Source organism: Pseudophryne corroboree, chromosome 10, assembly GCF_028390025.1.
Source record: "Pseudophryne corroboree isolate aPseCor3 chromosome 10, aPseCor3.hap2, whole genome shotgun sequence".
NCBI classification, from domain to species: domain Eukaryota; kingdom Metazoa; phylum Chordata; class Amphibia; order Anura; family Myobatrachidae; genus Pseudophryne; species Pseudophryne corroboree.
In genome coordinates, this window is record NC_086453.1 from 323,539,888 (window position 1) to 323,554,977 (window position 15,090).

The 15,090-nt window shown below is 50.1% G+C and overlaps 1 protein-coding gene across 4 annotated transcripts in view; it reads right to left on the bottom strand.

Annotated features, from left to right (window-relative positions):
• VPS13D (vacuolar protein sorting 13 homolog D) overlaps positions 1–15,090 on the bottom strand; it is a 504,218-nt gene that overhangs the window by 115,595 nt on the left and 373,533 nt on the right. For all 4 annotated transcript variants that reach the window (XM_063943541.1, XM_063943538.1, XM_063943540.1 and 1 more), the window contains one exon: positions 12,313–12,508. In XM_063943541.1, the coding sequence (XP_063799611.1) occupies positions 12,313–12,508 (196 nt within the window). The remainder of the gene's footprint in view (positions 1–12,312; positions 12,509–15,090) is intronic.

The following is a 15,090-nucleotide window of genomic DNA, read 5'->3' on the forward strand; positions in this document are numbered from 1 at the left end:
ATGATGTCACAACTGGATGGGTATATTCAAATTGATCTGCTGTCCTGACATATCAGGCGGACGATTGTCAACTGTGTATGCGCAAGATCTATAGGCGGATCACCTGCCAAGTATATACCCCAGCATTAGGCCCAGAAATGCATAGGTATAATCCAGCAAGCATATCCATCTTCTGAATAAGCCATTACTATAGATGTGTCCTCTTACATCCAGCCTCAATACGCCATGCAGCGCGAGATGCCTTGCGTGATTGAGCCGCCAGGGTCTGTGAGACTTAGTCACAACACAATTATTTATTTATTAACAGTTTCTTATATAGCGCAGCATATTCCGTTGCGCTTTACAATTAGACAATGCAACTAGGACGCACCAGGAGACTGTGCAGATTCATTTTATATGTGACACTTGTATATCTGTGTGCGACTGAGGGCCTAATTCAGATCTGATCGCAGCAGCAAATTTGTTAGCTAATGGGCAAAACCATGCTGCACTGCAGGTGGGGCAGATGTAACATGTGCAGAGAGAGTTAAGGGGGGTACACACGGAGCGATGTCCACTTAATTTCTAAGCAATCGCTTAGAAATTAAGAACACATTGCTCCGTGTGTGAGGGTGTTGGCGACAGCGATGTGCGGCCCCGCACGTCGCTATCACCGGCTCTAGATTGGGCATGCATGCGGTGAAATGAGCGGTCCCCCCGTCCATCCCCCCTCTCTCAGCACACATATGCACCTGCTGTCGGAAGAGGTGCCGGCCACATGGTGGAGGCTGCCGATGACTTCCCCAGCACCTGCAGAGAGAAGCATGCTCCAGAGCACATTGAGAGTGCTGTCGATGACTTCCCCGGCGCCTGCAGAGAGAAGCAGGTGCTGGGCACATGGAGAGGGCTGCCGATGACTTCCCTGGCGCCTGCAGAGGGAAGCCGGTGCCGGGCACAAGGAGGGGGGCTGCTGATGACTTCCCAGGTGCCTGCAGTGTGAAGCAGGTGTCGGGCACATGGAGGGGGCTGCCAACGACTTTCCCAGAGCCTGCAGAGAGAAGCAGGTGCCGGGCACATGGAGGGGGCTGCCGATTACTTCCCTGGCACCTGCAGAGAGAAGCCGGTGCCGGGCACATGGAGGGGGGCTGCCGATGACTTCCCTAGAGCCTGCAGAGAGAAGCAGGTGTCGGGAATATGGAGGGGGCTGCCGGTGACTTCCCCAGCGCCTGCAGAAAGAATCATGCTCCGGGGCACATTGAGAGCGCTGTCGATGACTTCCCCGGTGCCTGCAGAGAGAAGCAGGTGCCGGGTACATGGAGAGGGCTGCCGATGACTTCCCTGGCGCCTGCAGAGAGAAGCCGGTGCCGGGCACATGGAGGGGGGCTGCTGATGACTTCCCAGGTGCCTGCAGAGTGAAGCAGGTGTCGGGCACATGGAGGGGGCTGCCGATGACTTCCCTAGTGCCAGCAGAGAGAAGCAGGTGTCGGGCACATGGAGGGGGCTGCCGATCACTTCCCCGCAGGTGCCGGGCACATGGAGGGGGCTGCCAATGACTTCCCTGGTGCCTGCAGGGAGAAGCAGGTTCCGGGCACATGGAGGGGGCTGCCGATGACTTCCCAGGTGCCTGCAGGGAGAAGCAGGTGCCGGGCACATGGAGGGGGCTGCCAATGACTGCCCAGAGCCTGCAGAGAGAAGCAGGTGTCGGGCACATGGAGGGGGCTGTCGATGACTTCCCCAGTGCCAGCAGAGAGAAGCAGTTGTCGGGCACATGGAGGGGGCTGCCGATCACTTCCCCGCAGGTGCCGGGCACATGGAGGGGGCTGCCGATGACTTCCCTGGTGCCTGCAGGGAGAAGCAGGTTCCGGGGACATGGAGGGAGCTGCCGATGACTTCCCTGGTGCCTGCAGGGAGAAGCAGGTTCCGGGCACATGGAAGGGGCTGCCGATGACTTCCCTGGTGCCTGCAGAGAGAAGCAGGTTCCGGGCACATGGAGGGGGCAGCTGATGACTTCCTCTGCGTCTGCAGAGAGAAGCAGGTGCCGGGCAGACGGAGAGGGCTGCCGATGACTTCCCTGGTGCCTGCAAAGAGAAGCAGGTGCCGGGCACATGGAGGGGGCTGCCGATGACTTCCCCGGAGCCTGCATAGAGAAGCTGGTTCCAGGCACATGGAGGGGGGCTGCTGATGACTTCCTCTGTGTCTGCAGAGAGAAGCAGGTGCCGGGTACTCGGAGGGGGCTGCCGATGACTTCCCTGGTGCCTGCAGAGAGAAGCAGGTTCCGGGCACATGGAGTAGGCTGCTGATGACTTCCTCTGCGTCTGCAGGGGGAAGCAGGTGACGGGCACATGGAGGGGGCTGCCGATGACTTCCCCGGCGCCAGCAGAGAGAAGCAGGTGGTGGGCACAGGGAGGCGGCTGCCAATGGTTTTCCTGGCACCTGCAGAGAGAAGCAGGTTTCAGGAGGGGGCAGTCAATGAATTCCCCAGCGCCTGTAGAGAGGAGCAGGCGTGGGACACACACAGAAGGTTGTGGTTCAGTGCATTTTATTTCCCCGGTGACTCCTCCTCTCTGCAGCTGCCGGGTGGGGGGTGCTGCTGGGCTGGCTAATCACTGCATCCAGCAGTGATTGGCAGACACTGGGAGCGGAGGCATGGGTGCAAAAGGGCCGGAAGGTCCCTCTGGGACTGGTGGCTGCTAGAAGATTATCTTCCAGCAGCCGTACGATGGGTGTTTCTGACTGGTCACATCTGATGTGACCATGCAAGGCAGGTGGTTAATGCATTTCCCAAGTTTCATTTGCCTATATGGTTGTACAATAGATAAACGGACCTATATGTGGAAAAGCAATATTGGATTTAGTTTTAATCTTTCTTTCAAACAATGCAAATAGGAGTTTATGTCTTGATTCGTTTTAGACATGCATTGATATACTTTAGCAAAGAAAGAACTAGCAAAATAAAAAAAAAGGCTTAAGGGCCTAATTCTGACCTGATCACAGAAGCAAAATCTTTCTCTAATGGGCAAAACCATGTGCAGTGCAAGTGGAGCAGATATAACATGTCCTGAGTGCGTTACATTTGGGTGGGTTATTTTGTTTCTGTGCAGGGTAAATACTGGCTGCTTTATTTTTACCATACTTGCCTACTCTCCCGGAATGGCTGGGAGGCTCCCGAAAATCGGGTGACCCTGCCGGCCCCCCGGAAGAGCAGGCAAGTCTCCCGGAATCAGGGGTCCCCCTGCCCGTCCGCGCACTTAGTGTGTAAAGTGGGCGGTCCGGGCAGTTGATGACGCGATTCTTGCTGAATCGCGTCATCATAGCCACGCCCCCTGTAGTGTAATGCCGGGGATCGCGGCATTACAGAGCGGGGGGCGTGGCTGAAAGGATGTGCCACCGAAACTCCGCCCCATCCCGCCCTGCTCCACCCCCTCCCCACGTCACAGTCCTCCCCTGCCCCCTTGCTGAGCCGACCTGGCTGCTCTCTCCCGCAGAGAGCAGCCAGAATGTCGGCAAGTATGATTTTTACACTGCAATTTAGATTTCAGTTTGAATACACCCCACCCAAATCTAACTCTCTCTGCACGTTACATCTGCCCCACCTGCACTGCACATGGTTTTGCCCATTAGAGAAAAAGTTTGCTGCTGCAATCAGGTCTGAATTAGGCCCTAAATGTCTTCAGGTGGGTACACACTGCTAGGCCATGTGCTCTATGAGCGCCGCCGCCTAGTGTGTTCCCTTCCCTGCCGGGGATGTTGGCTGCAGTGCGTACACACTAAGCGATATGCAAACGCTATTACTCGGCCGGGCTGTGCATCACTCGTCGTCAGCGGCATACACACTTGGCAATAAAGTAAGCGATGTCGCCCAGGAAGGGTCAAAATGAGCGATGTTGTTTAATTTATCGCTAAGCGTGTACCCACTATTACCGTTTAAACAACAGTCTGCAATAAAAATGTATAAACAGTTGAAAAAGTTTTAATCAGTTAATTTACTATTCTATATTTCTTTGGAATGGTTCAAAAACTGGGTGCCGTGGCACCCTGTGGTGCAGCTGGGCTCTTGCAGAGGTGCCACGGGTCAGTAGTAAAGGACCAAATCAAATTATTTATGGTCAATGTAATAGGCAAAGCCTGTGCTGATGGCTGCCAGTCATAAAATGTTTCAACAATCAGTAGCGCAACCCTGTCCATCAATATATAAACAATCCTGCGGTAAACACAATTTACTTACCGGTAATTTAATATTTTTTCCCGAATTTCCCAATAAGAAATTTAATGTAAATGTTTTCAATGTAAATATCATCGTCGTCAATTGATAATTAAATTAAAACTTGCCGTCACAAGGGAAACAGCATCGTTCAGTACTGCTATCATCCGTACCATCACATACTTTCCTTCCGTCGAAAAGACGGCTTAGGCGCTTCAAAGCTAGGACATCTCGATTTAAGCTTTTTTCCATCTGTAATTGTTGGTTGTAACCAGAAATGGTGAATCGCAATTATTTGTGTGACCTGGATTGTAAATTCGTTGTTCTTTTACAATGACAATGAGGAATATCCTATTCTATCAGAACCTTTTGGCCTCGGGGGGGGGGGGTGTAGAAAAATGCTGTTACCCAAGGGCGCCGTGATTTAAGAAAGTTTGGGGACCGCTGCTTTCTGGGGTATACCTTGTGATTTTATTACCTAGCAATAATACTAGCACTAGTCTGTCCAAAGTCAAACACTAAGGGGTGTATTCAATAAGAGTCGGATCCATTCCGACATGCATTTGTTGGAATGGATCCGACATGCCTTATTCAATGAGAGGCCAAATCCGACTGTCGGATTTGGCCGTTCCCTGTGCCCTGTCCCTGCTGTCAGCAGCTCCCCTTGTGTGATTTCACAGGGAACTGCTGGAGGGAGCCGTGGAAGGAGCCGCTGGAGGGAGCCGTGGAAGGAGCTGCTGGAGGGAGCCCTGTCCGCCGGTAAGCACTCTCTCTCCCTGCCTCGCCCCGCTCCCCAGTCTCCTCACCTCAATCCGAGTTTTTTAAAAGTCGGATTGAGGTTGTCGGAAACGGGGCCAAATCTGACTTTGGCCCCTTTTTCGACAGCAGCACGCGGATCGACGGCTATTCCGCCAATCCACGTGTTTTCCGACAACCCCTATCGAATAGCATGGAACCCCTTCCGACCTTAATCAGTCGAAAGCTGCCATCTTTCCGACAAGACGGCAGCTTCCGACTCTTATTGAACACACCCCTAAGCAATACTTGGTCTACAGCAACAAGTATAATTTTCAAGGTAAACAAGTGAAAATTTTTATTTGATATAGAAATGTGACGTTAAGGGAAGCTAAAATTGTTATTTGAGGCATTTGCAAAAAAGGGTGATGTTTGGTTGTTCGAGTCCATTACAGAGGATTTCCACGTGAAATTCACTTTGCAGAAATACTACCTTTTTTTACTGTTCGATGGGGTTCTGGTACTGAAGGCTGCAGGGATTACATCAGATGACGTTGGCTGTACATACAGTATTATTGTGAATAAATAAGTTTTCAAAACTATAAAAAAAAGAAAATACTTTTTGAGTCATGTTCCCCAAAGACAGTTATTTTATTCCAGTTTTGTTTTTTGTTTTCCACAGGAAACCCGGCTATAATGAGAAATGTATTGTTCTGGGCTTTAGGGGGTTGGGGAATATTTAAGTGTTCAGCCAAACAGAAGGAAAAGTCCTTTCATTAAAAACAAGGCTTTTGAAGCCTAGAAAAGGCAAAGTTGTAATTCTGAGCAACACACATCAACATGGTCTGGAGTACTTAATTTACAGCTGCTGTAAACCGCTTGCCAGCCACCTATATATGCCATAAATATGTCTTTGTACGCCCTGTAAAGGGGGGTACTCACAGAGCGATCCATGCTTAAAATCTAAGCAATCTGACTAGATTGCTTATATTTTAAGCACAGATCACTCGTGTGTAGCCCCCTCAGCGATAGCGATGCGCGGCCCCGCACATCACTATCGCCGCTGCTAGAATGAGCCTGCATGCAGGCCAATCTAGCAGGTCGCTCATTTCCCCGCTGGGTGAAATGAGCGGCCCCCATCCTCCCCCCGCATCGCTCAGCACACATCTCTCCCGTGTATACCCCCCTTAACAATGGAAGAACAAATTGTAAGAGAGGACTGAGACTGCTTTGTGGCCCTGAGCACAACTGTGTTTCAGTAAGTGATCGGTTCTACAAAAGGGTTTTACTAATTAAGTGAAGTGCAAAGATACAAACATTGACTTATCTTAAGTCCACAACTAGTTAATAACTCACTGACCAATCAGCCACCTTGTTGTCACAAGTACAAGATTAGATTGTCAACCATGCAAAACTATTCAGGTCATGTCTGGTACAGTGGCGGAACAAGCAAGCGGTGGGCCCAGGTGCAACAAAATGCTTTGGGCCCCCCCCCCCATCCCATCCAAGTCCACCCCATGGGCAGTGCGCGCCATAGGCGCGCGCAAAAATACATAGTGGCGTGGCTTCGTGGGGAAGGGGTGTGTCCACAAAATAATACCAATTCATAAAACGGTGCACAGTAGTCTCCATTCTTCAAATTACGCCGCACAGTAGCACCACTACACCAGGTAGAGACCCTTTTACTCCTTACAGCGAACAGATTCCCCTTTTTACACATAACGGCAGACAGTGTGCACTTTTTACACATAACGGCAGACAGCGTGCCCTCGTTACACATAGCGGCAGACAGCATACACTTTTTACACAATGGCAGACAGCGTGCCCTCGTTACACATAGCGGCAGACAGCGTGCCCTCGTTACACATAGCGGCAGACAGCGTGCACTTTTTACACATTACGGCAGACAGCGTCCCCATTTTACACATTACGGCAGACAGCGTCCCCATTTTACACATTACGGCAGACACCATACACTTTTACACATAACGGCAGATAGCGTGCCCTTTTTACACATTACGGCAGGCAGATTCTACCTTTTTACACATAGCGGCAGGCAGATTCCCCATTTTTATACATAGCGGCAGGCAGATTCCCCATTTTTATACATAGCGGCAGGCAGATTCCCCATTTTTACACATTGCGGCAGGCAGATTCCCCATTTTTACATTGCGGCAGGCAGATTCCCCATTTTTACACATTGCGGCAGGAAGATTCCCCATTTTTATACATAGCGGCAGGCAGATTCCCCATTTTTATACATAGCGGCAGGCAGATTCCCCATTTTTACACATTGCGGCAGGCAGATTCCCCATTTTTACATTGCGGCAGGCAGATTCCCCATTTTTACACATTGCGGCAGGCAGATTCCCCATTTTTACATTGCGGCAGGCAGATTCCCCATTTTTTACATTGCGGCAGGAAGATTCCCCATTTTTATACATAGCGGCAGGCAGTCCCCCCTTTTTACACATTGCGGCAGGCAGTCCCAACAAATAAAGAAAGAAAGAAAGAAAGAAAGAAAGAAAGAAGAATTATACTTACCCTCTCTGTTGGCTCAGGCTCCTCGGTGCAGCTTCCCGGGCAGTAGAGAAGAAGGAGGAGGGAGGTGAAGGAGGGAGCCGCAGCAGCGCTGTGTTACTGGTGGAGGCGCTGCTGCTGCTGCCCCTCTGCTTCCCTATAGGCTGTTCTCAGAGACAGCCTATAGTGAAGCAGAGGAGCAGCAGCAGCAGCGCCTCCACCAGTAACAAAGCGCTGCTGCGGCTCTCTCCTTCACTGAGAGACTGTGACCTGTTTGTATATGAGGGCGGGAGGGACGGACCCTCCTCCCTCCTTCGTGTGCGGGTGGCCAGAATCGTTCCTTATGACGGGCGGGTCACGGGAGCGCTGGTGTGCGGCTGCGGCATGACATACAATGAGTCATTGTGACTCATTCATGTAATGCCGGCCGGCGGCTGTGGGCCCTTGAGTGCGGCGGGGCCCCAGTGCAATGCACTGCCTGCCCCGCCAGTAGTTCCGCCCCTGGTCTGGTATAAGATGGGCCGGTAATCCCACATGAAAACGGTTGTGCATGTTCCAGTAATTAATTTCCATCTCTACAACATACTTCTCTCACTTATATGCAGTCTTCTATACTGCCTGCATTATATTAGCCTTAACTATCTTCAAATAATGCACGTTTCCCAGCTTGCTGCTTTCATAGGAAGTGATCGGATCTGGAACGATGCAGTCTCCCATTCTCATGCACTCTTCTACTGTTCTAATTCACTATGCAACTGGTGAAACGCGTGAAATTATCCTGCTGCACAATGCAGTTAATGTCCACTTTGGTTACACACATAGGCGGGTATCCAATCAGCTGCGAAGAAACATCGGGAGCAATTTTTTATCCTATGAGGATCGCCCCCCCCCCCCCCCCCCCAATAATTTAAAAAAGTCTCCCGAAAACACAAAGGTTTGTGAAACCTGTGTGTTTTCGCATGAAAATGGGGCTGCTTCCAGGGATTTGGTTTCACCTGCCATAAGCCACGGCCCCTGCTGCCTTCTCGGGGCTGATTGGATAGCCCCCGGCGAGACAATTTACCACGGGTAATTGTATACCCCCCATAGGGCAGGATTGAAAGGGCTCAGACCTGTGTTCATTACCACAATTCTAAATATTATTAAATGGCCTGATAAAGCACAATTACTGAGCATTAAGTTTCTTTTTGGGTCTTACAGACTACCGCATCAGACCGATTCCAAAACATCACTTGCATAATCGCGATAATCGTGCCATGAACACGAGCAGATTATAGTGGACCACAGCCTGGAAACATGTACTAGTACTACATTTTCTTGGCTTTTGTGTTTCTAAAAATTGTGCCAAACAACTTAATACATATTGACCAAGAATTAAAATCCTTTTCGGGGATGCTTTCTTTAAGTTATGCTGCATGGAAGCCTATTACACACCCTGCAGTCAATACCGGCCTCTTCATCACAATATGTTCATGGAATGTTACGTTATTTTACTGCGGTTCACAAATTAACTGTCAACGTCTAAGAAATATTTCTGATTCTACACAAAATAAGAAAAATTGTACAAAAATAGGGGCATTTCTAGGGTATACAATCACATCGTCGACAGTAACCATGACACCATACAATATGCAGACACTACAATGTCGCCATTAGAATGTTGATTCGGTAAAACGGTCAACTGCACAATGCTGACACGGCAAGAATGGCCATATGGCCGACAGTGACCACGTCGCCATGTGAAATGTTGACAGTCTGAGTATGCGGACGGTTATGGTCCACTGGGTTAAGCTACAGGGAGAGGTTAGATTAGGCACTAAGGGTTAAAGGCCTAGGAGTAGTGCGGAGATACTTACAAACACTGCAGGTCCCTCAGAGGTCTGAAGGTCACATGACCGCCGGGACCTGAAAGCTACGCTGTAGCCGCTGGGAGAAGATAAGAGACCACTAGACTACCAGGGACAGTTTGTCGACAGTTAATAATGTTGACATATCATCGGGGTACACATGACGACTGTCAACATGATCACTGTCAACAAATTATACCACAGCCATTTCCAGGGACAGAAGAAGAAAAAATGCCAACCTGTGACCCTTTTTCAACTATGTACTAATCTTCAACTCTGTATCATTATACAATATAGCGCAGAAAGCACTTTTTTTTTTTTTTTTTTTTTACATGTTGTGTACTTTAACCACAATTGTTGTTTACCTTTTTCTTTTTGTTATAGGTTACTGCTGTGAGGTCTATGTTGCTGGCAGTTGCACAGATGTAGAAAGTGCGCTCTATCCAGACACATTTTCCACTGTAAACGCTGTACTCTGTTTGACTTCGCTGTGGAATTTGAAGAGTGGGCTCTCGCTTTCATTTCGCCTGTGTTGGGGACTTGAAATTCTATTTATGTTAAAAATCTTGTGTGACATTTTGTAGGCCCCGTGGGCACTTTATAAATCAAGCTATGGAAAAAAAAAAAAAAAAAAAAAGGGCCTGGCAGAGATGTACTCCTGCGAGGAGAAAAATAAATACAAAATGACCGTGGCTTGACAAACAGCAGTCGGAGCCAGCAAAGAATCATTTGGAGCAGTATAAGAACTGGATTCCAAACCACACATAGCTGAGGAATGAAGAAATGCCTGAGGGGATTATTTTGCAGCGCTGCCAAGTCAAGTGAACACACTTTGTTGTCCTCCATTCCCCACCTCCCTGCAAGATTCTCTCACTCTCTTTTTTTTTTTTTACATCTCTTTCCTACTTGGTCAATGTACGTGTGTGGTAAATATAGTATACCATACATATATGTATTCATTGGAAGGGACACAAGAAAACAAAATGAGAAAACAAGTCCATGGAAGAGTTGACTGGCATACATAAACTGTTCCACCGCCACCTACTTACAGGGAGGACGCCATGTTGTAGGCTGAACCAACACCCAGCAGTATGAAGGCCACTAGCTCACCAGGAACTACTGATATTATCAGGATAAATATTGGTTCACAACATAAAATGCTCATCTCCATTTTGTGTAGGCAACAGGAACACAGGGCCTAATTCAGACCTGATCGCTGTTGTGCGATATTGCACAGCGGCTGATTATCGAACGACTGCGCACGTGTACGGATCGTAATGCGCAGGCGTGAGGCCAAACTGCAAAAAAATCCGGCATCTTTTTTGATCACTTGGTGTACGCCATACTTGCCTACCTGCCCCTCTCCATGAGGGAGAAAATGCTCTGTTCCTGGACTTTCCTGGTAATGTATGATTGCCATCACCTGTGGTGAAACACCTTTCTTATCAATTAACTAGCTCACCACAGGTAATGGCAATCATACATTACCAGGAAAGTCCAGGAACAGAGCATTTTCTCCCTCATGGAGAGGGTCAGGTAGGCAAGTATGGTGTACGCAGATTGAATGACAGGAAGCATACGTTTGGGGGGTGGTAACTGGGCGTTTTCTGGGAGTATCAGGGAAAACGCAGACATTCCCAAGCGTTTTCAGGGAGGGTGTGTGACGTCAGCTCCGGCCCGATCAGACTATTTTTTTTTCGCACTTTTGGAGTAGGTCCTGGGCTACGCACAGACTGGGAAAATCATTCAATGGTGAGTGAGTTGCTAACAGATTTGCAGCTGACCGGCGTATGCAAAGCTTTTCGTACAGCGTGTGCAGTCTTGCACGGGGCGGATTTTCACTCTGGCTGGGCAGCGATTATCTGATCGCAAACCTCTGCAAATTCGCAGAGGTGCGATCGGGTCTGAATATGGCCCACAATGTGGCAGATGAATAGTCAGCACAGTGAGAGTAAATCACTGGAAAGAAACGTTCCAGCAAATATGAATGTGTTTCCATAAATAGCAAAATGCATTTACCTTGGCAGAGGCAGAATATGTCCTCAGTGAGCACATAACAGGTGCATTTGTGAAGATCTACAGTGCTGCACGGCCCGCAAGTACATCAACAGAAACAAGCGAAAAGTGACTTACCGTACATTGCAGGACATGTTCATGGTTTATAATTATTATATAGATGTGTCCGCATACATCATTTCTGCAGTCACGTCAAACAGCCCCTATTGGCTCACCAAGCCCCTTGAGGCTCTGTTGTAGTTGCAACACAATGCTACAGATGTGTCCTTTTTCTTCCTTGCCTGCGATGCGTTGCATCAGACAGGAAGTGGCGGCACAGCGTATGCTAGCTGGAGCGTGTGTATAAAGAAATTAACTTGTAAGCCGGTCACAGGTTGGTCAGCACGGTTAGTGGGAAGCTATGCTCCCACTACCCACAGATTATTAATTGCAGGTGGAACCCCGCAACCCTAGTATTTAATGGGGGAGCTGGATGCTGCGGGAGGTCGCGCCATGTCGCAGCGCCGGGGGAACCCTGCCTCCCACTATATGAAGTTGTACAATGTAGCAGCTGCAGCTTTTATCCATTACATGTTCTGTTGTGCTCCGTATACAGACTCAGTCGCACACAGATATACAAGTGCAATATATCACATTAATCAGCACAGTCTCCTCGTGCGTCTTATTCACATTGTGTTGAGACTGAGACGTACTTCCGGCAAAAAAAGACCCTCAACGCTAGTAGAGTTGCACAGGAGCTGGCGGCTCACTCACGCCAGGCATCTCATGCTGCGTGGCGTATTGAGGCATGATGTATGAGGACACATGTATAGAGATCTTGCTGCAGTCCCTCCATGGTGCATTCAGGGAGTACTTTATAATGTGGTTATCCCCCCAAAAATAGTGTTTTCGGGGGATGTCCTACATATATTATGTGATAAACAGGCCCCCTTTGTGCCATGGTGTTACTTTTCATGCTGAGGTCACAGTCTGCCACCAGGGCAATTGTGTGATAGAAAAACACTGGGTACTGACCTGTGGCCACTCAGAGTGGCGGTGTCTCTCACTGCCTGCGCCGTCTCCGAAGCAAAATCCAGGGCACCTGCCACTGGTTTAGTTACAGTTCCAACAAGCCCTTTACCCAAGCCGGAGATGAAGCCACTGAGCCCACCTTCATTTTTCACACCTTCCACCGTGGACGTGATCACACTTGTCAGCCCCCCAATGATTCCTGCAGGGGGAGGAAATAGTTACAGTCTACCTGCTATAATATATGATGTGTTAAGCACTCAGCTGTACCTACTGTAATTTGCTTTATACAGGACATTGAGTACTGCTGTAGTCATACAGTAACATTAAGCAGTCAGAAATCTCTATACTGTATTATGTTTATGTCATTCTAGGCTATGAATGATGTGGGTCCTATAGGCCAGAACTGAGGACCAAATGTATTATGCCTTAAAAAGTGATAAAGAGGAGAGAGATAAAGTACCAGCCAATCAGTTCCTGTCATTTGTCAAACACATCCTGTGACATGGCAGTTAGGAGCTGATTGGCTGGTGCTTTATGACTCTTTATCACTCTCTACTTTATCACTTTTTTAGGGCTTAATACATTGGAGCCTAAATCCTTAATTTCTCCACTTCTTTCTTAATTTCTCCACAGAGATCCAAATCTCACAAGATCAGTTTACTGAAACAATGTAATGAGAGGCAATTAAAAATGTATTAACAACTGTAATATATACATAATACTAACGGGAAGTTTGGTTCTGGGATAAATACATATCTTTTTTCCTGCTCATCCTCCCCCTACAATCACCTTTTGATATCAGCCTCTCTAAAAGGAAAACACGTCTTCTATAAATGCATTACCTAAGTAAAAATATTATATACAGTAAGCTGCTAATTTTTAAGTATTCAAATAAGAATACTAACAAATATACATATATATATATATATACAAATATACTAATACAGCAATGTGTCCAGCAAACACAGGCTTAGGGTCAGTTACCTATAGTGCTACTCTGTGTGTATGGCATGCTACACTGCCCCTTGGATTGTCTGGGAAATTCTTCTTTTTGGGAGTACCCCACACTTTATGCAATGGAGCGGGATAATTGTCTTTTTATCTGATGACTGTGGAAATACTTACTCATTACTAGGTGATTCATCACACCCTACGGGCGCTCTTCACACCGTCGCAAGGGGCTACGCCCCTTTAACCTTTGCACGCCCTTGGGGCGGGCAATATTTTTATTATATGGAGTATTACCTCCAATCATAATTTTGTGAGTGGTTAAATATATTGCAGGGACAAAGGGTGTAGGATGGTTAATGGGCCGTAGCCCCTTGTGACGGCATGAACACTGCACGCAAGGCATGATGAATCACCTAGTAGGTGCTGTGGTTGGGGAAGTGGCGGGTGCGGGGGATGGGGTTAATAGGTGCTGTGGGTGGTGGAGTGGTAGGTGCGGAGGTGGTGTGGTTTGGGTAGGGGGGCGGGGGTGTCGTGGATGGGGGTCCTGTGGTGCTGCGGGCGGGGGACGGGTGGGTGCTGGGGTGTGGCAGATGGGGGATGGGCGGGTACGGGGGTGCTGTGTGTGTGGGAGGGTGCTGCGGGTGGGTAAGGTGGGGGTGCTGAGAGTGTGGTAGTGGGTAGGGAGGTGCAGAGTTGATGCGGGTGGGAAAGTGTCAGGCTCGGTGGTGCCGCAGATGGGGTCCATAGGTTCTGTGGGTGGTGGAGTGGCGGGTGCGGGGTGCCGCGGTTTGGGTAGGGGTCTGGAGGCGGCACGGGTGGGGGAGGGGCGGGTGCGGGGGTGCCGTGGATGGGGTCCGGTGGCGCTGCGGGTGGGTGCTGGTGCTCTGGGGGTGGGGGAGGAGCGGGGCTGGCGGAGGGGCGGGTGCGGGGGTGCTGCGGGTGGGGAAGGAGCGGATGTGCTGTGAGTGGGGTAGGCGGTCGGGAGGCGTAGCGGGTGGGGGAGGAGCAGGGTTAACGTGGGTGGGGGAGTGGCAGGTGCGTGGGTGCTTCGGATGGGGAGTGGGGTCCATAGGTGCTGCGGATGGTGGAGGAGCAGGTGTGGGGGTGCCACGGATGGTGGTGGGGGTCCGGTGGCGATGCGGGTGGTGGGGCGCCGTGGGTGGAGGAGGGGCGGGTGTGGGAGTGCTGTGGGTGGGGGGCGGGTGCGTGGGTGCTGCGGGTCGGGAAGGGGCGGGTGCGGGGGGACCCAGGGTGCTGGGAGTGGGGTAGGGGGGCGGGAGGCGCAGGGGGTGGGGGCGGAGCAGAGTTGACGCAGGTGGGGGAGTGGCAGGTGTGGGGGTGTCGCGGTTGGGGGATGGGGTCCATAGGTGCTGCGGGTGGTGGAGCGGCGGGTGCGGGGTGCTGTGGTTTGGATAGGGGGTCTGGAGGCGCCACGGGTGGGGGAGGGGCAGGTGCGGTGGTGCTGTGGATGGGGGTCCGGTGGCATTGCAGGTGGGGGAGTTGCGGATGTGGGGGGAGGGGGGACTCAGGGGGTGGGATGTACTAACCTCTGCTGCTGCGGTATTTGGCTTATTGTGTGTGTTCTCCTCGGTAATAGGATCGCCGTCCGCTGGGCTGGAGGTATGGGCCTAGTTCGGTTGTGGGATGGGCTTGTGGGGTGTGGTGGGTGTTGCACGTGGGGCGAGGGGTTTGTTTTGAGGAGTTATGGGTGTGCGTGGGTTGTGTTTGTTGTAGTGGTGTGAGGGTTGGGAGTTCATGAGGTGTTGGGGTGGGGTGTAGGATGTGCAGGGATGGGGAAGGGTGTGTGTGTGTGTGTGTGTGTGGGGGAAG